General features: G+C 38.0%; 3 protein-coding genes and 2 pseudogenes across 3 annotated transcripts; all 5 read right to left on the minus strand.

Moving 5' to 3' along the window:
• Window positions 1-1,000: 1,000 nt before the first annotated feature.
• LOC148088846 (histone H1 pseudogene) lies at window positions 1,001-1,603 on the minus strand (annotated as a pseudogene).
• A 1,892-nt stretch (window positions 1,604-3,495) lies between these two features.
• On the minus strand, window positions 3,496-3,974 carry LOC148088847 (histone H3). Its single transcript, XM_087800392.1, has one exon. It carries the CDS (start codon window positions 3,945-3,947, stop codon window positions 3,537-3,539), a length of 411 nt encoding a protein of 136 aa, XP_087656518.1. The 5' UTR covers window positions 3,948-3,974; the 3' UTR covers window positions 3,496-3,536.
• A 56-nt stretch (window positions 3,975-4,030) lies between these two features.
• Window positions 4,031-6,476, minus strand: LOC148088848 (uncharacterized; annotated as a pseudogene).
• A 3,941-nt stretch (window positions 6,477-10,417) lies between these two features.
• On the minus strand, window positions 10,418-10,797 carry LOC148088849 (histone H2B-like). Its single transcript, XM_087800442.1, has one exon. It carries the CDS (start codon window positions 10,790-10,792, stop codon window positions 10,418-10,420), a length of 375 nt encoding a protein of 124 aa, XP_087656568.1. The 5' UTR covers window positions 10,793-10,797.
• A 4,296-nt stretch (window positions 10,798-15,093) lies between these two features.
• Window positions 15,094-16,347, minus strand: LOC148088850 (GTPase IMAP family member 9-like). The gene is made up of 2 exons (XM_087811308.1): window positions 16,228-16,347; window positions 15,094-16,121 (listed from the first exon to the last, which is right to left on the minus strand). The coding sequence occupies exons 1-2, from the start codon at window positions 16,345-16,347 to the stop codon at window positions 15,099-15,101; spliced, it is 1,143 nt and encodes a 380-aa protein (XP_087667434.1). The 3' UTR covers window positions 15,094-15,098.
• Window positions 16,348-22,896: the final 6,549 nt, after the last annotated feature.

The raw sequence follows: 22,896 nt of genomic DNA on the forward strand, positions 1-22,896 counted from the left end.
ACGTAATCCAGAGGGGAAAATGCGGTTTAAACCGGAACAGTCTTACCGCGGTCCTGGAGAGTATTCCTCGGCAGGGAAAGGGGGGAAAAACTTAAACAACGGGAACGCGATGTCCACTCTCCCAAAACACGAGAGAAAAGTGTCTCTTCCAACGTCCAAAACACACAGTTCAGTCGTAGCTCCTAGTTGGGTTAGCTCGCCATCCACTGTTCACGAGCACGCGCTGGGTGCGTGATCTTCAAAAGAAAAACTTTTCCTCCGCGGGTTTCGTCAATGACTCAAAACTAAAACGGTAAACAAAACCACAGTCTATCGACATAGACAGAAAGGTAAAGAAAACACTTGCAATAGGAAAATAAATCGTCAAAACACGTCTCTGCTCTTTTCTTAGCGTTTTCTTCTCCGGAGTTCTACACGAGCGAGTGCACCTGCATCTCACTTCCTGGTTTCGGGTCCGCATCACCAACTATCAGCGCTGTGATTCGCTAATGGATATCAACCTCTTAACCAATGAAAAACAACAAAATACCGCGCCATGAAATAATGTTTTAAATCGTATTTATCTATTTTAGATGTTTTAATGTCAGTAATGTAACTTATTTAAATGATGAATTTCATGTATTTATTTATTCTAATTTATTAACCATTTATTAACCTAAGGCTAATTTCACCTGGGTTACACATGGTTACATGGTTCATTTACTTTATGTACGTACATATACAATGTGTTCTGTCTATGTATGTATGTATGTATATATATATATATTATTTAAAACATGTATTTTTTTGTTGAATTTGATATTGAATGACCAATGTAAACAGTTCAATATAAGGTGAAAATAAACTATACAGGTGAACATGGGTCTAAACGAATAACATCTTACATGTACTTGAATAATGAGTGTTATTGACAGCATGTGACATGTTGAGTGACAGTTGCTCTGTAGAGGAGTTGGGTGGCTCTGAAAAGAGCCTTTAATGGAAGCAGAGATTTCAGCGTCTACTTCTTCTTGGGAGCTGCTTTCTTGACCTTGGGTTTAACGACCTTCTTGGCGGGAGATTTCTTCATTCGCCGCCACCTTCTTGGGGCTCTTGGCTACCACCTTCTTTGCGGCCTTCTTGGGACTCTTGGCTGCTGCTTTCTTCGGTGCTGGCTTCTTTACCGCCTTCTTCGGGGACTTCTTGGCGGCTGCCGTCTTCTTCACGGCAGTCTTGACCTTCTTGGCCGCTGCGGGTTTCTTGGCTGCTGCGGGTTTCTTGGCTTTAGGTGCAGCTTTCTTGACCTTAGGAGCTTCTTTCTTGCTCAGCTTGAAGGAGCCGGAAGCTCCGGTGCCCTTGGTCTGGACGAGAGTTCCTGCGACGACCAGCTTCTTAACAGCGGTCTTGACGCGAACGTTGTTCTTCTCCACATCGTATCCAGCGGCGGCGAGAGCCTTCTTGATGGCGGCCAGAGAGACTCCGCTGCGCTCCTGGGAGGCGGACACAGCATCGACGACCAACTCGCTGACGCTGGGGCCAGACTTGGCGGGCTTGCTCGTCGTCTTCTTCTTCTTGGCGGCTTTGGCCGGAGCGGCGGCGGGAGCTGGAGCGACTTCTGCCATGATCTCAGATTCTCAATCTAACGCGGGTCAGACTAGACTGTAATGCGCGGGGAGTGGGATGGATTTAAACTCACCATGAGAACCGTGGAGAGTGAAGGCGGCTGCAGCTCCAGCGAGCAGCGTCTCACTGCTCCTCTCTTGTGTTTTCTCTTCATCTTTCAAGCTGAAAAACAACAACATGGGTCAAATAAAAGATTATTTTACTGAAAATGTGTGAAAGCGTAAACATGTTTATTTTCCCGTTTAAAACACAAACACTTAAACTAGATTCGCAATATTTGCTGTGAGTCATAACTTCACCTCTTTGCTGTCCTCAGCGCTCGTACTCGCAGATTTCTTCCTCGCTTTTCTCCTATAAACATTGTAAAATAAATAAAAACATCTTCAAACCACGTTGTTGAGGTAGAAGCGTCTTAATGTCTCACATCTAAATGTCTTTAATGTGACTTTTCTCGACGTATGTTGAAACATTTGACGTTTGATTCAAGTAGCAAACACACACTTACAGGCGCCGCTTGATGTCACTTGACTTACTTGCTGCTCGATTACACGACACATGTTTTCTAAATACAAAATAGAAATAGAGAACTGTGTCAATAATTCCATCATCGTTTCATGCCGCTTTTATTTTCATATACAGTATATATTCTCTCTTGGACATTTAACAATCTTAACTTCCACTCTGAAGCTGATAGTCTGGAAGTTTGATTTTTACAGACAATAAAAAAAAATTCAAATGTGATATAAGATCACTGAACACAGGTGACTTCTTGTATTTAATATTCAAGTAAATAAACATTAATTTGTACATTATTTAATAACCAAAGTTTCTGATATGAAACTGAGGGTGAAATCTAACTTTGTTCTGTTCACTAGGAATGAATCAACAAATATATTCCACATATATTTTTTTAATCATCCTGACTTCTTTGAGCATCTATTGATTGTTTAAAATGTACACTCGTTTTGTCCAATTACTTCTTTTGACTAGATTTACAATGTTGGTCTATCTATAGTGGCAGCAAGAAAACACTAAAAGACACAAAAAACACTTAATGTCATCACTGGAAGGACTTGTGGTTTGAACTTCAATTAATCCAACAAAAGTTAAACAAAGAGAAACTTTTATTTCCAGTGTTGTAAAAATAACAAGGAATTGTTTTTCACGTCAGTACAGAATAAAACAATGAAACAAGAAAACACATAAACAAACAGAAAAACAGAACCAAGCACCAAGGCAGCTATTCTACGGTGCCTGAAGTTGTTTTGTCACTTTTATTTTGATAGTTAATTGTTCTCAAAAACCACCAATGTGATCTTAGACCACTGAAAAGAAATGTTAACTTCACATGTTATAGTCAAGAAAATACAAATATGATAAAAAAAAAAAATGTGTTTCTCACATGAAATGAAAGTTTGATTCAAGATGTTTGACATTTCTTGAAGCCTTCAGTGCTGACCTTGGTTCAAAGACAAAGAACATGTTTTGTAAGAATGTTGCAGGACACATGCTAGGTGCTTGCCAATGCAGAGGTGTAGACTTTACCTTGAACAAGAATAAACAAAAGTTGATGTTTGAAGCTTGGTCTTGGATCATTTAACAAACCTTTGAAAAGTTTTAAATATTTGACTTTATACTGGCGTTTTGAAGCGTCATCTACAAGTGTGATTAAATGTTCATGTTCTACTGTTGCGACATAAATTCTGCTCAAGTCAGTAATTTGAATCCACCTACTGCAGGTTCAGTCAAATGAAGTTAACAGATTTAACCACAAATATTGATTGTGCTTTGATGTTCAGATCCCACGATCTACAGAGATGTATAAAGTTTTGATTATACAGTAAATTAACTTCCTGAGTAACGCGTGTTGAAACATGAGCTCGTTATTGGATGTGTGTGGCTCTGAAAAGAGCCGTTGTGATGGAGGGGCTGCTTCAAGCTCTCTCTCCGCGGATGCGACGAGCCAGCTGGATGTCTTTGGGCATGATGGTGACTCTCTTGGCGTGGATGGCGCACAGGTTGGTGTCCTCGAACAGACCCACCAGGTAAGCCTCGCTGGACTCCTGCAGAGCCATGACGGCGGAGCTCTGGAAGCGCAGGTCGGTCTTGAAGTCCTGAGCGATCTCACGGACCAGACGCTGGAAAGGAAGCTTGCGGATCAGCAGCTCGGTGGACTTCTGGTAGCGACGGATCTCTCTCAGTGCGACGGTGCCGGGCCTGTAACGGTGAGGCTTCTTGACGCCGCCGGTGGCCGGGGCGCTTTTACGCGCTGCCTTGGTGGCCAGCTGCTTCCTGGGAGCTTTTCCTCCGGTGGACTTACGAGCGGTCTGTTTGGTTCTTGCCATTGTAGTAGAGTTGTCTTCTTCAACAGAGAAGTATGAGCGAGAGCAGCGTTGGCTCCTCTTTTAAACCGTCAGGCGCACGCGCGTCACCGAGACGGCTTGTTCTTCTCTCCCGCCTGATTGGTCACTTGTGCACGCCTGCCACCTACAGGAACATAACGTCGCTACTGATTGGAGGAATCTGATTTGAACTATTCATTCATTGAATTACAAAAAACAGAAGACATTAAGCTCTTTTAAAAGTTTAAAGACTGGAATTTCTACATTTATTTTTGTCAAAGTTTTGTAATTGTAAGAAACTAAGTTAGTCATCGTTAGTTATCTAATCTTAAACCATTTTTTACTTTTAATATAAGTATCAAAAGTAATATTATGTGAATGCACTGATATAACAAAGAAAACTGTATTGGTCACTTGTGCACGCCTGCCGCCTACAGGAACATAACGTCGCTACTGATTGGAGGAATCAGATTAGCAATATTCATTCTTTACATTAGTTTGAAGATATTTTCAATAACAGTAAATACAACATAGAGACACATATATAAAATATATACAAGTTTATTACTCAAAAAACAAATATATTTACACACAAGAATTTAACACGAAAAATACATTTTCTTTAAACTTCAATTAGTTTTTGTCAATTTTGTTATTTTAAACAATTAACTCGGATAAATAATGCAATGTCATTGATGGAACGTAAGGGGGTTTATATATATATATATATATATATATATATATATATATATATATATATATATATATATATATATATATATATATATATAGTATATATAGTCTTTTCTATTTTTGCAGCAGAATAAATTAAATTACAAAATTAGTCCGGATCAGGTTACAAACATACGAGTCTGGTTCAGTTTTATTCAACTCACTGTTCGAGGTTGAGGTCGAGGTCAGTTTGTGCGATTCAATAACATGTTTTATAGATAATAAGTAACCCTTTTATAATTTGTTAATTTCATCCAACGTTTAAAGAATATCAGTCACGGATTTAAACAGAAATGAGACTTAATTATTAGTATTCAAGTTTGTTCATTTGAAATAAGATCGAGAGAGCAGTGAAACTAGTGAACACGGACTCATCTCTTTAAAAGGGAGTGTGTGGCTCTTAAAAGAGCCTTTTTGTCATTTCGTTGTCGCTGATATTTAACCTCCAAAGCCGTACAGTGTGCGACCTTGTCTCTTCAGAGCGTAGAACACGTCCATGGCGGTCACGGTCTTCCTCTTAGCGTGCTCGGTGTAGGTGACGGCGTCACGGATGACGTTCTCCAGGAACACCTTCAACACACCACGAGTCTCTTCGTAGATCAGGCCGGAGATACGCTTCACTCCACCACGGCGAGCCAGACGGCGGATAGCGGGTTTGGTGATTCCCTGGATGTTGTCACGGAGAACCTTCCAAATCCTTTGCCGCCCTTCCGCTTTTTAAATTACTTTATTGAATATTACATAGTCATAACAAACATAACAAAGTCATAAAACTGTACATATTCAACATGTCCAAAACACACCAAAGAGCCAAAAAAATGTTTACACTTCAGTGAATACATTTCTAAAACACACAAATTTAACACCCAATTATAAAAAGTTAAAATACTCCATTGTCTACACTTTTTTTCATTCATGTCCATTTTCCGCGGACTGCGAGTCTACCGACCGAAACCAGCATCTCAGATAGATCCTTAGAGAAAACATTTTTAACACACGTTTTGAAGTGGCACGTTTGCAGCTGCTTGTATTCGTGGAAACCACCGTGGCACATGTCTGAAATTAACTTGTAAATCTTTTTACTTGAGTCATTGATCCAGTTAATTTTCAATTGTTCATATTTCGTTACAAAGTCACTATATATGAGATGGTAATATGGGAAACCACTTCTTGCTCTTCCCTTCTTCTTTTCCCATCTTGATTTAAGACAAAAAACAATAACAATATGGATCGCCATATTGTTTTTCGACTGATAGCTGAAGCAATATTCCTACAAAAAGCGATGTTTAATTTTAATTGCAAATCCATTGCTCCGAGTCCCCGGTATCTACGGTCTTTATAGACTAGTTTACGTGTCGTGACTTCTCTGGTGGTTCCCCAAATAAAATGTACTACCTGTTTATTTATGTTCTTCATCGTATGGGCTTTTGGAGGGAAGATATTTGCTAAGAATATTAATTTCGACAACACAAAGGTCTTAATTATTGAAATTCTTAGTTTGTAATTTGTGGTTTTATTGTCCCATTTTCCAAGTTCTTCTATGACCTCTTTTTCTTTTTTCTTCCAGTTCTCCTCGTAGCTACATACATTAGAAAACATTATTCCAAGAATACAAACTTCATTTTGGTCTTTAATATTAATCTTTGGTTTGTTATTTATTTCACCAAACCACACACTCTCGGTTTTGTTTTGGTTCAATTTAGCTCCAGAGGCTTTTCCGTAATTACATAGATGTTCGTTTATAATGTCCAACTCTGTTAGATTATTTACGACTACAACAATGTCATCTGCATACGCCATTATTACCCCCCTCTCTCAATCAGTTGTGTCGGTACCCTTTAACCTTAGGTCTTCTTTAATCCTTCTCAAGAGAGGGTTAATAGCGAGGACGTACAATGCTGCAGACAGAAGGCAGCCCTGTTTTAAGCCTCTTTTTATGCAGAACTGTTCAGTTAAAGTGCCATTTATATTAACTTGCACAGTGGAATCAGCATACAAAAGTTTGATTTTATCAATAAAACTTTGTTTAAAACCATAGCTCTTTAAAACATGCCACAAGTAATCTCTGGATACATAGTCAAAAGCTTTCCTTTGATCTAGTGTTAGAATGTAAAAGTTTTGTTTGTTTTCCATTATATTTCTGAGAGTTGCAAGATTGTCCCACATTAACCTCCCCTTTATTGATCAGGTTTGTTCTTGTGCAATAATTTTTCCCAAAATCGGGTTCAGTCGGTTCATTATGATATTTGCTAATATTTTGTAATCAATGTTGGTCATAGCTATTTGCCTCCAGTTGTTGAGGTCTTTGCAGTCTCCTTTTTTTAAAAACAAGTGCCATCACACCTTTGTAAAAGGAGGGGTGGAGGATCCTTGATGTTATTCCTTCATTAAAAAATACAGTAAGTAACGGAGAAATGTCTTCAACGCAAAACTGATAAAACTCACAAGGAAGTCCATCCGGACCTGGAGCTTTCCCTCGATTTAATTTTAAAATGGCTTCTTTTACTTCATGTATAGCGATTTCAGAGTTGTTGTATTGAAGGTTTGGTATTTCTTGTCATGTCATTTATAAAATATTTCATTTGCGCTTCTGATATTTCGATTTCTTTATACATTTCTTCACAGAGTGCTTTGATCGTTTCCCTTTTTCATTTTTCTTCTGTGATCTGTTCACCATTTTCATTATTTATCGTTGAAATGTTTTTATTACTTAGATTAGTTCTGTACTTTTTAATTAATTGGTTTATATTGCACACATCTTTATCTTTTATCCCGGCCTGTATTCGTAAATGTTGTGACACATCATTCATTTTGGTCAATTCCGATTTAATGTCCTTCATCTCTTCTTCTTCTTCCATCGTTATATTGTTTTCTTAGTTATGTACGCCATCATGAGTTCTTTGTACCTTTGGTTTTTTTGTTTATTCAAAACTTTACATTTGTATTTGAAGAACCTTTTTAATCTTTCCTTCATATACTCCCAGAGTTCTCGTTTAGAGTGAAAAAATACCTCTAGGTTCTTGATTAGATGTATTTCAGCGATTAGTTCCTCTATGACGTCTTTTTCTTGTAGTATATCAATATTTAACTTCCAATAACCTCTTTGTTCGCTTTTGATACATATACTCGGTCTATCCGTGTCTTAACCTTCACGTCAAAGCGGGTAAAATCTATTTTGTGCGGGTACAAAACTCTAAAAACATCTCTCATGTCACAACTTTCACTCAACTCCTTCAGTGCTTTCCCCTCTCTCGGCAGTTTCAGGGGTCTTTTTCGTCTGTGTACGCGTTGAAATCACCACACAATACAGTGTTATACCCGGCAGAAAACAATTCTTGTACTTTTTTAAAAATCCTTACTTTGGTGGCAGCGTCTGGTGGAGTGTATACATTAATGACTCTTAATTTAGTGCCCATATAAAAACAATCAACTAATAAAATTCGTCCTGGGATTATTTCCCTCGTTTTAAAAATATCAATTTTGTTCTTTAAAAATATTGCAATTGGATTGACTTGGTGATCCCAGTAGAGGCAACTGGATTAGATCGTTTCTGGCTTTTTACTATGTTATTGTATGATTTGGGGCACTGGAAAAAGGTATGTGACCCCCCACACAGGCTACATGTAGCTGCTTGTGTGCACTCCTTGGCTTTGTGGCCAAGGCCCGCACATTTCCAGCACTTTATTTCAACACTGTCTTTCACCTGGTGCTCCGTGCTGTCACATACAAAACACCTTGTAGCTTGACCGGGGTAGAATATTATTCCGCTGTAAGGGCCAAGAGAGACTGCATTTGGAATCCGTGCGGCTCCAGAGTTGGTGTTGTTTAATTTAACCCTATATTTGCGGATGCCATACCAGATTCTAAACTCATCCAAAGGTTTATAGGGCTCTTCGAGGATTGTGCAGAATCTGCCCAGGAAAGTAGCCACATCCTGATCAGAAACTCTGCCTGTCCAAAATTTCACAACTATGTTGATGATGTCTATTGTGACAGACGAGTCGATCTGCCACACTTTCCATCTGCTGTCTTTTATGTTGTTCGTGTACTTTTCTAAGAATTTCCTAAATTCGGATTCTTGGTAAAAACAGAGCTCGAACTCTCTCCTGTTCGGAAGTGGTATGAAGGAATAAATGTCCTTGGCACTTATCCAGCCAGATTTAAATAAGAGCTCTTTTCCCACATATTCTCGGGACGGAGGTCCTCCTTCTCCTGTATATTTAAGCCTCACCCAATTCTGGGTGAAACGTGAGCCATAGGACGCCATGTCCCAGGCGACTGACTGTCTTTGCACAATGTTCGTTCACAAGTAAAGATCCGCACTTACTTTTTTTTGAAAAGCGCGTTGATATGTTTGCTTGATTTACTTTGTTTGTCACTTTCCAAAGATACTACTTAATTGCCGCCCTTCCCTCGTCCAGACATCGTTGTAGTTTGGGTGTTCAAACTGCGAGTGTTGAGCGCCAGTGAAGCCGCTGCACTTCGTTAAACTGAGCGGACGTTTTTAAAGACAGGGGCAGTGGTTTTAAAAATAAAGGCCAAAAATGCGATGACGTCACTTTTAAAAAGAAATCCAGTCAATACAAACGTTACAATGACCGTTTTGAAGATGGGTTCACATTAATTTATAATAAATTAATCTTTTAATTCATATTTATCGTGGATTATACGTCTTCTTATACTTTATACTTTTGCTTTTGGCTACTCCCTTCAGGGGTGGCCACAGCGAATCAACCTCCTGGATCATATGTCTAAGAGGTGAAAATTAACTTTCTGAACGTTAAAAACACGCATCTCTTACCACACGTGCTGTAAAAAACTGTTGTCACAATTACATCATTAGATATTACCTTATTATGAATTACCATCATGCATCTTGTTGTAATTTATAACGAATTAATTATTAACTAAAATAAATAGTTTTGTTGATGAGGCATACGTACAGATTTTCACATAAAGTTCTCCACCAAGAGAAAACAACTCTGTATGGATGAAGGAAGCTGAAACACTCGGATCTGATACACGTGTGTATTTGATAAATTTCAAAAGTGAGAGCCGAGTTGAATATATAATTAATGTTCTTCTCTTGGTTGTGACATTTGCAGTGTGCGCATTTCAAAGCGCAATATGATAGATTTTAAAACAGTGTCTTTGGTGCATTTTTGACCTGACACGAACTTAACATGCTTGGGAGCAAATTTTATCAGTATCTAACACAAGATTAGAGCTACTTAAATATTGATCAATGAATGTAGTGTATGGCTGTTAATTATGAGTGCATAAAACAAAACAAAAAAAGTTTCAATTTGTAACACTGGAAAGAACATACTGATTAAAATACGGTTTTGACCCAGCAGGTGGGCTAATCAAATATTTGCAAGGATGTGGTTTATCAGAAACCGAAACTTTTATTGGCAGTGTTGTAAACATGGGAATCATACGGTCACATCACTGCGGAAGAAAAGATATCAGCACCTTCAAGCAAACACCCACGAAAGCTCACCTCAAACAAGCCGCACCGCATCTCAGACTAACAAAATGAAAAACAAAATAATCGAGATACGAGAAGGAGAGGGGGGAAAAAAAGGCATGTTATGATGTACTGCCATGATCACACACTGAATTTTAGCATTAACCTAGCAAACTGAAACCATACAATTAATATTTGGAGCTAAACGACGAAAGCTCAAGAGATGAAGTGAGTGGCTCTGAAAAGAGCCGTTGGGTTGTAGGAGCGAGGTTTACTTGGAGCTGGTGTACTTGGTGACGGCTCTGGTGCCTTTAGACACAGCGTGCTTGGCCAGCTGACCAGGCAGCAGCAGACGCACAGCAGTCTGGATCTCCTGGGAAGAAATGGTGGAGCGCTTGTTGTAGTGAGCCAAGCGAGACGCTTCTCCGGCGATGCGCTCAAAGATGTTGTTGACGAACGAGTTCATGATGCCCATGGCCTTGGAGGAGATGCCGGTGTCGGGGTGGACCTGCTTCAGCACCTTGTACACGTAGATGGCGTAACTCTCCTTCCTGGACTTCCTCCTCTTTTTGCCGCCTTTGACGGCGGTCTTGGTGACGGCTTTCTTGGAGCCCTTCTTGGGCGCAGGCTTGGCTGGATCAGGCATGATGACGTTGGTCGATACCGGGTGACTGGCTTCAGCTCAGCGGACATTTTTATATTCGTGCTGCTGCTCCGGCAAGTGTGTGGTTTCCTTATCCTGATTGGCTGCTTCAAAAAGTGGCGGGCTGATCTGCTTCTCAATAGTTTTAGGGGCTTTGTGTATAGTTTATGTCTGTATGTAACGGTCCAATTAGGTTGAATTTATGTAACATGGTCAAATTATTATTTATATTTCACGAGCGTGTGTGAATACACAAATGAGTATATTTTTTTGATCGCTATTATCACTGGATCTGCTTATATCTGCAAATGTCCGGACAATGGGAATAAATGCCCAAAGGGCTGGTGAACACATCAGTTATAGTGGATCTCCTTCCTCATGCAAATCAACGCATTATAGTTACAATTGTTTATTTGATTTATTTTTGTATTAGTCGGTCAGTGCTAATTCGTTCCTTTCTCAGTTCGGTTGAGCTCAGCCGCGGCCGGTGCCGGTGGGAGGGATTCTATGACTCACTGAACCCTCGGCGTCAGCGAACGACTCAGCCAGCTGTAACGATGACAGCTTATATAGGTGTGCCTGGTTTAAGTAACTGATGTTCATGTTCTTTATAACTCCGGACACAAGGGGGCGTCGCGAGCCCGTGACCAGAGCAAGTCGAGTTGTACACGCTGGACTGCTTGTTTACATGCTGCTGAATACTCCTGATGTACCTTCCTTCAAGCAAGAGTGTTATATTTAAACCTACAATTGAGAACAACACATGGTGTCAGAAGACGGTCTTGAAGAAAGGTGATGGATGGACATTAATAGCGAGGACGAGCTAACTAACACAGCCAACCACCAGCTAAGTAAACGTTTGAGTTGATAACTCGCCGCAAGAGTGAGAATTATATCGACAACATCATGGAAGGCCTACATCCACCACCCGCTCTTCAACTTACTGGAAATGTTGCTGAAAATTGGAGAAGATTTAAACAACGCTTTGCACTGTACATGTCGGCAATTGGACTCGACAATGCCAGTGTTAAGAAGCGGCTGTGTTTCTAAACGTGTTCGGTGAGGATGCCTTGAAGACGAAATGAAGATGGATATAATGATAGAAATCTTTGAAATGTACTGCATTCCGAAGACAAATGTGACATTTGAAAGGCAAAGATTCTTCACATGCGCACAGAGAGACAATTGATCAGTATGTGACAGAACTATGAAATGAAAGCAAAACATGTGAGTCAGAGAATTGACTGACTCTTTGATAAAAGACAGACTGGTGTGTGGGATTCCTGATAATGGTCTAAGAGAACGTCAATTGAGAGAAGAAAAGAACCTGTAAAAAGCAATGAAACTATGCAGAGCAGCAGAAGTAGTGAAAGTTCAACCAAAATAACTGTTAAGAGATGGCTGCAAAGTAGATGCTGTAAATGTAAAAAACACAGAGAGAGAAAAGTGCTGTCTCAGAAAATAAACAGAAATCAAAATCGCCAGGATACAGTAAAGAAAAGATCTGTGGTCAATGTGGCATGCAACATCCTCCTAAAAAATGCCCAGCTTGTGGTAAAACATGCAACAACTGTAACAAAAATAACCATTATGCTCGGAGCTGCAGAAATCCAACCCCAAAACAAAGCAAAGACCAGACAGTGGATGAAGATGGCACAGAGGAATTCTATGTAGATGCTGTGACAGAAAACAAAATGGAAAAAAAGGATTGGATGATGAAATTCAAAGTAAATGACACGTATGTGGAGGCTACATTGCCCACCGAACATCATTTCAGAAGCAGGGTTCAAGAAAATCAGACCCAGACCGAAAAAACATGAAGCTAAAGTGAAAGTTTGTACTCAGGAGCACAAACACTTGGAAAGGAAAATGCGTGGTTTAAGTGACACACAAAGACAAAGAACATACACTCATACATTCATCGTAGTGCCAAAGAATGTGCAGCCCATACTAGGTTTAAAGGCATGTGAGAGACTGAACCTGGTTAAGAGAGTGCTAGTGGTGGAAACTGAGGATGACCTCGACTATGATGAGATGATGAAAAACTACAGTGACCTGTTCCAGGGTCTTGGTTGCCTGTCAGGAGAACACAACATTAGAGTGTTGCCCCCTCTGCAGCATTGTACGTCCTCGCTATTAACCCTCTCTTGAGACGAACTAAAGAAGACCTAAGGTTAAAAGGAACAGAGTATTAATAATGGCGTACGTACATGACATTGTTGTAGTCGTAAATAACCAAACAGAGTTGGACATTATAAATGAACATCTATGTAATTACGGAAAAGCCTCTGAAGCTAAATTGAACCAAAACAAAACTGAGAGTGTGTGGTTTGGTGAAATAAATAACAAACCAAAAATGTATATAAAAGACCAAAATGAAGTTTGTATTTTTGGAATCACATTTTCTCATGTATGTAACTACGAGAAGAACTGGAACAAAAAAGAAAAAGAGGTCATAGAAGAACTTGGAAAATGGAATAATAAAACGATGAATTACAAATTAAGAATTTCAATCAATTTTGTTTTGTCTAAATTTATATTTTTGAGTCTTTTCGAACATGCCACAAGAACAAAAACACTTGTATTGGTTCATCATTTGTATTGTCGTTTGTAAACTTTGGAGAACACGTTGCATGATGATAATTCATAATAAGGTATCAAATGACGTCACTTTTATACAAATTTTAACAGAACTTAAAAGACAATGGACATGAGTGGAGACAAGTTTAGACTATGGTGTATTTTAACTTTTCAGAATTTGTTGTTGAATTAGTGTTTTACAATACATTTTATAAATTAACTTAAGAAGAAAGTTAAGCATCTGGGCCTCAATTTTGTGTGAACCTTTGTATATGTTTTCGATACTATTTGACAGAGGCCTCATTGTTACAATAAGTTCCAAAGCTGTGAAAGATATATTGTGTTGTAAGGAAGATACAGTCATGTGGACATCCATGACTCAGAATTTATGGTCTACAGACCTGGCTCGAGATAACATGTGCGAAGGAAATCTGAAGATTCATTGTTTAGGTCAAATGTTGAGGTAATGGCATGAATACAACAATCTGTTGTTCATAATGGAGTCAGGTTTGGCAAAATCATTCTGTACCCCGAGGTTGTAAACGGTTACTCAACTTACTTCACGTGCTTAAGGAGGGTCTTGAGGTCTTTAAAAGAAAGGACGTGCTAAAAGATTAGCTGCCATTCCACATCTGCTGCCGTTCTGCGAGAAGCAACCATCCAGCCTGGGCCGACCGTGTGTAGGTCTGCTGCTACGGCTTCCAGTGCACCCACACCTGCCGCTTCGCGCTCACCCATCGCTAAAGGTTCTTGAATAGGGGAAAACATACAAATAAATAAATGGATGACAAAGCGACTTGCACGAAAAAGACTTGGATTATAGCATGGAGGAGTTGCACACTTTGTCCTGCCACTGGGACAAGGTGGTCTTAGACAATGTTGAGACAATTCTCAATAAGGGAATACCTCCTGATCTTTTTTAACAAATTATAACAGAGAATAGTAGACTCCGACTGTATGAAAAAAAAAACAAGTCTTTAGAAATCGCAAAATACAAATGAAGTAGCATTTAGTGTTGCACAAAATATTAAGATTTCTCAACAATCATATTTTATTCTTGTTTCTTTTTTTCTTCTTCTCCCATCTAGTGGACTCTTTGTTTAACTAAATCCATTATTGTAAACTAAATAAAATTGTGCTATACTCAGAATCATAAACTTGTATTACCAGCGTTTTAGACACAACACAGGCAATAATAAAGTTAGATCTTTACAACCATACTACAATTACACTAACAACAATGAATTTGTAACTAGAAAAACCCCAACTCTTCCATATTACATTTGTTCACATTTTAAGAATGTAGATAATTAAAAAACTATATATTCAGTGCTGTAACCACTCGTGAACTGTGGGGATCGCTGCAATATAATCACTGATGGTTAGAAATAATCACAAGTAAAAGTAACTACTGTCTCCAAACACACATTAACCATACTCACATATTTTTCACAGTATACATAATATATTGTCTTTATTTTGCATTTGATGGTATCACGTTCCCACAAAGACACTCAGGAGAGAGAGAGAGCCAACATAGAGATTATTTTAATTAATGCATCACAGCAAGTCTCCACCGTCAGCCATGAACGATGAAATAACTCACAAACATCAGAAGAAGAATATTTATTGTAAGATTTGAAAAGTATATGTGGATCAGATAACAGGAAGATCATTAAGTATTTGGACCTTCACTATGATTGTTTAAAAGTTTAAACATTATTTCACCTCAAAAAAAAATCCTTTTGATCACCTTAGCCAGTTTGACAAAGACGTAGTCGCAGCTCTCAGCTTCGTTCCTGGCTTTCTCCTCGTACTGCTTCGCAAGCTCCTGCATCTTCTTGCTCACTTCTTTGTTCATCTGCTCCTCCAGCATCTTCCTAGCCTCCTCCATCTTCTTCAGGTCCAGCGCTCTCTGTCTATCCTGCTCCTCTCTCATCTCCTGCACCATAGCCTTCTCCTTGTTCATCTCATCATCCATCCTTTTCCTCTCACGCTCCCGCTCTGCTTTCATCTGGGCATCCATTCTCTCAAGCTCCATTTTGAACTGGGATTCAATCTCTCTCTTGATCTGCTCTCTCTCCTGGTGGATCTTCTCTGCCTTCACTGCCAGGATCTTCTGCTTTTCCATTTCGATGGCTTTCTCTGCTTCCTGGAACATCCGGTTGGTGTAGTGGTGCCCACTGTTTCTCAACACAATTGTACGGATCTTCTGGAGCAACTCTGTGACTTGGGATCTATCTTTTGATTTGTTGTTGAACACCTGGTACTGCCCGTTGCACCTGGACACCAGGTCCTGAAGCTCTTTGCTCTCCCTGAAGAAATCTTCGAAGCTTCCTTCAAGCTGGTCACCATGAGTGAACAGCACCATGCTATACTTGTTGGCTGCTGGGCCGAAGATTTCTTGAATCTTCTGCACTGACTGACGCTCTTCATCGGTGAACCTCCCCAGCCTGATGACCACGAGAATGATGTGAGGTCCAGGAGAGGAGTAGCCAATGCACTGACGGATGTCCTGGGTGGTCTGGCCAAGACCGTACCGCGTGTCAAAGAGCCCCGGGGTGTCGATGACGGCCACCATTTCTCCGTCCACCACAGCTTTGGCCTTGGAGCAGTTGACGGTCAACGATATTGGGCTGAACTTGGCCTGGAAGTAGTTCCCACCCAAGATGACATTTCCGGTCGTGCTCTTCCCATTGCCAGTCTTCCCCACCAGCACGATCCTCGTCACCTGCTCATTGGTCAAAAAAGTCTGTGTGGAACCAACATGAACAGTCAGTCGACCATCACAAGCTCCATGAGTCCGAGAGAAAATGTAAGACTAGGAAAGCGGTCAGAGAGAGTGTGTGTGTGCTTGCACTCTCTCTCATCTCCTGCACCATAGCCTTCTCCTTGTTCATCTCATCATCCATCCTTTTCCTCTCATTCCTCTTTTCCTGTTCTGCTTTCATCTGGGCATCCATTCTCTCAAGCTCCATTTTGAACTTGGATTCAATCTCTCTTGATTGTGAGTATTTCCGGTCCATATAGCTGGTTGATCTTTAAAGTTCTGCCATAAACAAGCTTAAAATACAGACTCTTTAATTTTTTTTGTGGGTGAACTATCACTTTAACGGAATAAGATATCACAAAAACGTTATATATTGAATAATAACAATTATTACGATATGTAAAATATGACACCTCTCGTGTCAGATTAGGAATTGCAAAAATGAGAAACAGTTCATTGAACAATCTTTCTAAACAGGCAGCGGAGGATTTTTTTTAACAGTTCCATAACTGAATTTGTGTGTTTGGTGTTTTAAAATCATTATATCCCAGCTCGATGTCAGAAATATTGTCATTTCTAATCTGAAAACAAACGGTTTATAATTTTTTTTTATTGTGTAGATGATTTGTGCGACTAAAAAATAATGATTTACTGTCGTTCTCGTGTTCCTGCAGAGCCCTCAGCTGCTCCGCTGTAATTCCTGTAACAGAAGTGAGGTGATGTTTGAGTCAAAACTCGAACATCTGAAGCTGGTAATGAAGTTCACACTCACCCAGCTCCTGCGCGATCTCCTGTCTGCCTCTCAGAGGGTCCATGTTGTCACGTTTAGAAGGTTATGAAGTTTGATGAGGAGGACAACTCAACATATATAGCACAGAACTCCAGCCCATTTTGGCGACCTCTCAGTCAAAGAGATACTATTACACAAGCGCCTCCCTCCCTCCCTCCCTCACCCATTTACAGTAAGTCACTGCATTTCGGCTCAATAGCTATATTTTTAGTCTATCCATGAAAGGAAATTAAGAAATAGGTTTAAAGGTTTGAGAAGTACAACATGAATATACAGTTGTGTATCTATGTTCTGTATGTTCATATTGACGACCTTTTAATTATGTATGTATGTGTTTTGTATGCTTTGTATGCATTTATGGTTTGTTTATATGATTTGTGTCATTGCTGCTGGACAATGGAATTTCTCCTTAAGGGATTAATAAAGTGTCTGTCTGTATTGTAAATGTAAAAAAAAAAAACACAAAAAACTAGACTTCCACCATAAATCGTTACCCTATAATATCTTATATAAGTAAATGACAACTTTACTGTAATCAATCATCTAGATTTAACACACATTTCAAATAGTCACTTGATTAACTGATAATCTTTCATATTTAATTCATATTAAATAATAATTGTCATGCATTGCATTCACTCACTGTAACAACTCACAGGCCTAGGTCAAATAAAGCCTTTCACACACACAGAAAGATTAAACAATCCCAGATTCCCAGCAAGTCTGCCGGAGCGGATTCTCTCTAGTAGACAACAACCTTTGGTAAATTTCCACGACGACCACGTGCGGCGGCCATCTTAGAATCAAGTGTTTACAGTTACTGACCAATCCTACATGTACATGTGACTACAGGCGTTAACTTGAATATTCTACTATAAAAGATCCACCATTTTGTGAGATCTTTGCGTTCTGGCATTTGAAGATGCCTGCGATAGTTCTCTCTGCTTGCTAGCGCCCGTGTTCACGTAAGTTTGTCTCTGACTTTTGCATAATTCACTAAACGAGAATTTTTCTTAAACTCCATGTGTCTGTCCTTCATTTTCAACCACCACATACGAGACTGGGGAGGGGTCGGTTCACCGGAACACAAAATCCCCACAACTTGCTGCCGTGACCCTTGGCGTGGACTGGTGGTCTGAAGGCCTTTTCGATTCCGAGACAAATTCTTAGCTGATTGTTCTCCAGGCAACCAGGGTACCCACTATACCTTCAGGAATCAGGTGAGAAAGATTTTGTCTTATTTTTTACATCGATTTTTTAAGTTTATATTTTTGGTTAGGAAAGATTACATATATTTATGTTTTATATTAGTTTTGGTTGCCTGGAAGAATAATATAAGTCTCTGATTCTGTCTCAAATTTAGATTATATATTTCAGTAGTGCTTTCATAAGATGATGCTCGTTTTTTGGGGTATTGCATGGTCAGTTGTTGTTTGTTGTTGTATTAAGTTTAGACGACATTATTGTGCACCGGGTTGAAGTTTTGAAGAAAAAAACTTTGTGAAGTGTTGAAGAAAAAAAATTGTGAAGTTTTGAAGAAAAACTTTGATTAGAATTTAAGTTGAATTAATAGGCAGAGGAGACGGTTACACGACCTGGTAACCCCTGGGATTCAGAGTAGAGGTGGAAGTATAAGTGGCTCCCTCTACGAGGCGTCTGACATTTTTATTTCAGATTCCTAAACTAGTTAGGATACTTGGCCTATTGTTGATTATGGTAGACGTACTTTTTCGGTAAGCCAAGTAGCTATCATAAATTTGGGGATATGTGGGATTTGAGGGGTCTCTCCCAATATCCTGGTCTGAAGGCTCTGCCAGCTGTGGGTGTGTAGGCCAGTTAGATCTCATTGTGTTTCTGTGTTGAGAGGCTCCGCAGGTATTTGGTAGTACAGTCAGGGCTAGTTCATTTTCCGAAAAATCACGGTGATGGATTAAGTCTCATTGGTGATAAGTTTAGAGTTAGTTTGACGGGGTTGGAATAGATGGAATAGTTGAGGGGTCTCCTATCAAGGGTGTTTGGAAGCTTATTGAGCGATCAAGGGACTCTCGCCATTATGACTTCGACACTTTAGACGCGACAGGCTGGTCTAGAGTCTCGTTCCACATAGCATAGTGTGTCTCTCTGACCTGTTTTGGTAAAATACTGTTGTCGTCGTATTGTCATGACATATTGTTTTGTTAAAATTATATTTTTATCTTCTTGTAAAAATTGCCATTCATTTGTGTTATTCTTTGTGTGAGATCTCTTGACTTTCTGTGACTCAGCTGAGAGTCCAGGATGGTGTGTCTTTGAACACTATCTCTTGCTGATAAGAACACTGCTTCTTGGCAGACGTCTCTGGTCAGCAGCTGCAAGTTCGAATGAGCTCCGAAAGCGTTTTCTTGTTTGTGGGAGTGGTTTCGCTTGGAGGTTGAACTTTTAAGACTTCCCTCTTTTCCTCACCGACCCTCCCATTGTATTCATGTCTTCTCTAAACGCACACACATTCTTACGTCATCTTGAATTCTATTTTACTAGACTGTTTGTTTCTGAAAGAAAACAATTATAATTAAAGTTAATGTGTAATTTAATTGTTGACTTATTACGTTTTCTCTTACCTTTATCCATTGTTGTCATTTCTATTTTTCTATTTTTTATGGATTTCTATTATTACTTGTTATCAGTATTATCCTTTTCCATTTTTCTTTAGTTTAGTTTCTTCCATTCATTGTTTCTCTCTTAAGTATATGGATTGGGTTTGATATAATTATCTTTTCTCTTTATTAAGTAACATTCTTTGTTGACTTTTACTATTAATCCTGTGTCTTAATTGAGGTATATATTAATATATACAGTTAATTAGTGGTATAATTGGTTTAAGAAGAAAAACAAAAACAACTCACATTTCAATGTTCTCCTTCTTCTGCAGTGTTCAATAACAATAACACAATTAACATTGATTGTTGGCACACTGCTGTATGTATTAATGATCTTGACCATCCTCTCTTCCTATTTCACATTGTCAATTGACCAACTCACAATTGGTCACATTGCGTGTAACTTTTGGTGTTTTGTCTAATACTGCTTATCTGGAACAAGGGTGTCACTGACTGCTTGCACGTGTGTATGTTTGTTGATATCTAGTTCCTGTTTTTGTCTCTTTTTCTACTCTCAATTTCTGATCTTTGGAGTTGTGTTTGCTGTGCTGCCCCCTGCTGGTTTTCTCTTTGTTTACTTCTTAATTGACTTGTTCTGACTCAATTGGTGTAATTATTTAATTTTTTTATAAATTGAATCAATTGCAGTTTATTTTGTTTTCTTAATTTTTCAATTAATACATTTAAATTACATGAAATAAAATTACATTTTATTATTTTAACAATTAGTAAATAATGGATTGGATTTTTATCTTTTTAATTATTGGCGGAATATTAAGTTATATGTTGTATTTGGTCTTTAGACAATCACTCTTATTCCTCTTTGTCAATTGTGCGATATATATATGCAACTAATCAAACATTGGATAAGAACAGAAAATATCTTGTTATGATTAAAACATATTTTCAGAATTAATCATTTTAAAAACATGTGTTTTTTAATACATTTAAATAATAATTTTATCTACATCAGTGGCAGCCAACAATACAATACACAATATGAAAAGTGAAACTTAAAAATGTAATTGTTTAATTGAAAAAGTTCAATAAGAAATGGAAATATGTTTCTAAAGCTGCTTCTAACGTTCTAGGCAACTATAAACATTAAACAAAATAAAAAGCACGGAAAAGAATTGACTCTGAAAAATGTAAGAATAAATAAATAAATTAATAAACGATGCCTTCAAGAAAGAAAATAGTAAATAATCTATTTAGAAACGACAAATTCATATCAATCCCTAAATTACCTTTGTTAAAGATTAATATACCTTAAATCTAAATTGATCAAAAATAAGTACTAGAGCAAGAGATTGATGGAAAATAAACAAGTTGAGTTCTAAAATTAAAATATGGACTTGCAAGTGAAATTTATTGAAGGAATTGAATTATATAAGCATTGGAAAATACTAGTCTTCATCCACATGACAAAATTATTTGATTTAAGTCATAAACAAAGGAAACCTAAAATAAATACCAATTTGAAATACTAGAGTCTAATAGTTGTAACATTGGAGGACAACTTCAATATAAAGATAATAAATGGGTTAATAATGGAACATACAGTTCTATATCTAACAAAAGACAAGAAAATAAAATAAAAGAATGAATCATTATAATTATAATCGGAAAAGTATTTTATAGAGTAGATTTTTACTTTTTTATTTTTTTTATTTTTATTTTATTTTTTATTTTATTCATAAGGTAAGTCTTAGTTAGTCTTTTATTAATTGGTTAAACTTAGGTCCAGAAATCTAACAACAGAAATGCTCATATAGAAGAAAAAAAACATAATTAAATAAATAAACGGCTGCAGAAATTGTTGGACATAGACACTTTTTTCTATTTGATAATATCCATTTACTTTAGCAATATACTTTCAAACAAAATCTTAGAGGAATAATAATAATTCAACTTAAATTATCTTTGTAGCTGATAATGTCATATAATAAAGTTTTACCTTACCTTACCTTAATTGATGTCAAATTTAAGAGAGTTAATACCAAGAGTATTATGATTAATTAAATGATTTGAAGATAGATTGGAATATAAAGTTTGTCAAGAAGAACATTTTTAAATACAAATAAATAAGTTTGTTCATTTGTCACTCAGGGGGAGGACTTAGCTGGATAATAGGTTTGTTACATGTTCGGTGATTCTTATTGCACGATTCTGCCGATCAACACTGCTGAAGGGGGCTCTGTCCAGATTGCATTCAATTAGTTTAAATTGTTGGTGAAGAAAACAGCTTGAGAATAAGGTATGACTGTGTTTGACTATCTCTCTAACTTAGGTAGTTAATAGGAAGGGGTTAATTGTGTCTACATGAAGTAGTATGAGTAAATTATGAATATCAAGTATGATTTAAAGATGTATTGTTTCTCATTTGTCCAAAGAATGCGATGCTGTTTATTTCTTTCCTATGTTGCAGGACGAGCTTAATGATGCACTGTTGATGGGGGAGTACGTCAACAACAGCTCACATGAAGAGCTGAAATCCAAGTCGCCTAAAACGGGGCTGCCGCTTCCTTTTTACCTCGCTAAAGAGGTTTTTCAAAGAAGTGGATACTGGCTCTATATCCACATATACTTTAACAAAATCTCTACTTCAATATGGGCTTATTCGATTTTAGTTAGTGTAAAAATGTTTGTTTTGATTATTTAGCATTCAATTTATTCAGTTTTAATGCATAATTTGGAATCATTTTTTGGGGGGGATTTTCTTTTTTTTTTGATTTAAGAGAAATGCTCATAATGTATAATTGTATTCATTAAATGAATCTGTGTTTCCTCCACCAGAAGACAAAATCCCCACATTATATATTTTCTCAAGATACTCTACTAATAATAATTTGTGCAAAGCTGTCACGGGTTCACGGAAGGGACAAAAACGCACCCCTTAAGGAAATTTTCAGATATTTGTATATATATATATATATATATATATATATATATATATTTGTAACTATAGAGTTACAGTTGTCCTCGGAAGAATAAGTGAAGGACAAAACACTCCTTTTTAATGTCTCCTCTTATAGATAACGTGCCCCCATGAGGCGAAAGAGATCTCTCTGCAGCGATTGTTGTACCAGAGATTCTTGTAATCTACTTTTTCTTCAATACACTAATATCGCTGATTCCAGACTCAAGTCTCATTTCTACTTCATCCACAAGAAATTCCTTCATTCAGAGAAAGAACCTTTTTTTTACAACCCCTCCAACTAACGTTTACAGGAAATCACAGCCGTTTTGAAAAGAGAAACAACTGGTTTAACAGTAAACCATTCACTCAATTGTGTTTTAATCAAATCCTAAAGACAATACAAACGTGAAA

Source organism: Callionymus lyra, chromosome 1 (genome assembly GCF_982586985.1).
Source record: "Callionymus lyra chromosome 1, fCalLyr1.hap1.1, whole genome shotgun sequence".
Classification (NCBI taxonomy): Eukaryota; Metazoa; Chordata; class Actinopteri; order Syngnathiformes; family Callionymidae; genus Callionymus; species Callionymus lyra.

Excerpts from the sequence above, each read along its gene's own strand:
- LOC148088850 (XM_087811308.1), bottom strand. The coding sequence starts at position 16,347 with ATGGAGCTTGAGAGAATGGATGCCCAGATGAAAGCAGAACAGGAAAAG. Across the intron at positions 16,122-16,227 it reads TGCAGGAGATGAGAGAGAGT|ACTTTTTTGACCAATGAGCA; the intron begins GCAAGCACACAC and ends GGTTCCACACAG.
- LOC148088847 (XM_087800392.1), bottom strand. The coding sequence starts at position 3,947 with ATGGCAAGAACCAAACAGACCGCTCGTAAGTCCACCGGAGGAAAAGCT.
- LOC148088849 (XM_087800442.1), bottom strand. The coding sequence starts at position 10,792 with ATGCCTGATCCAGCCAAGCCTGCGCCCAAGAAGGGCTCCAAGAAAGCC.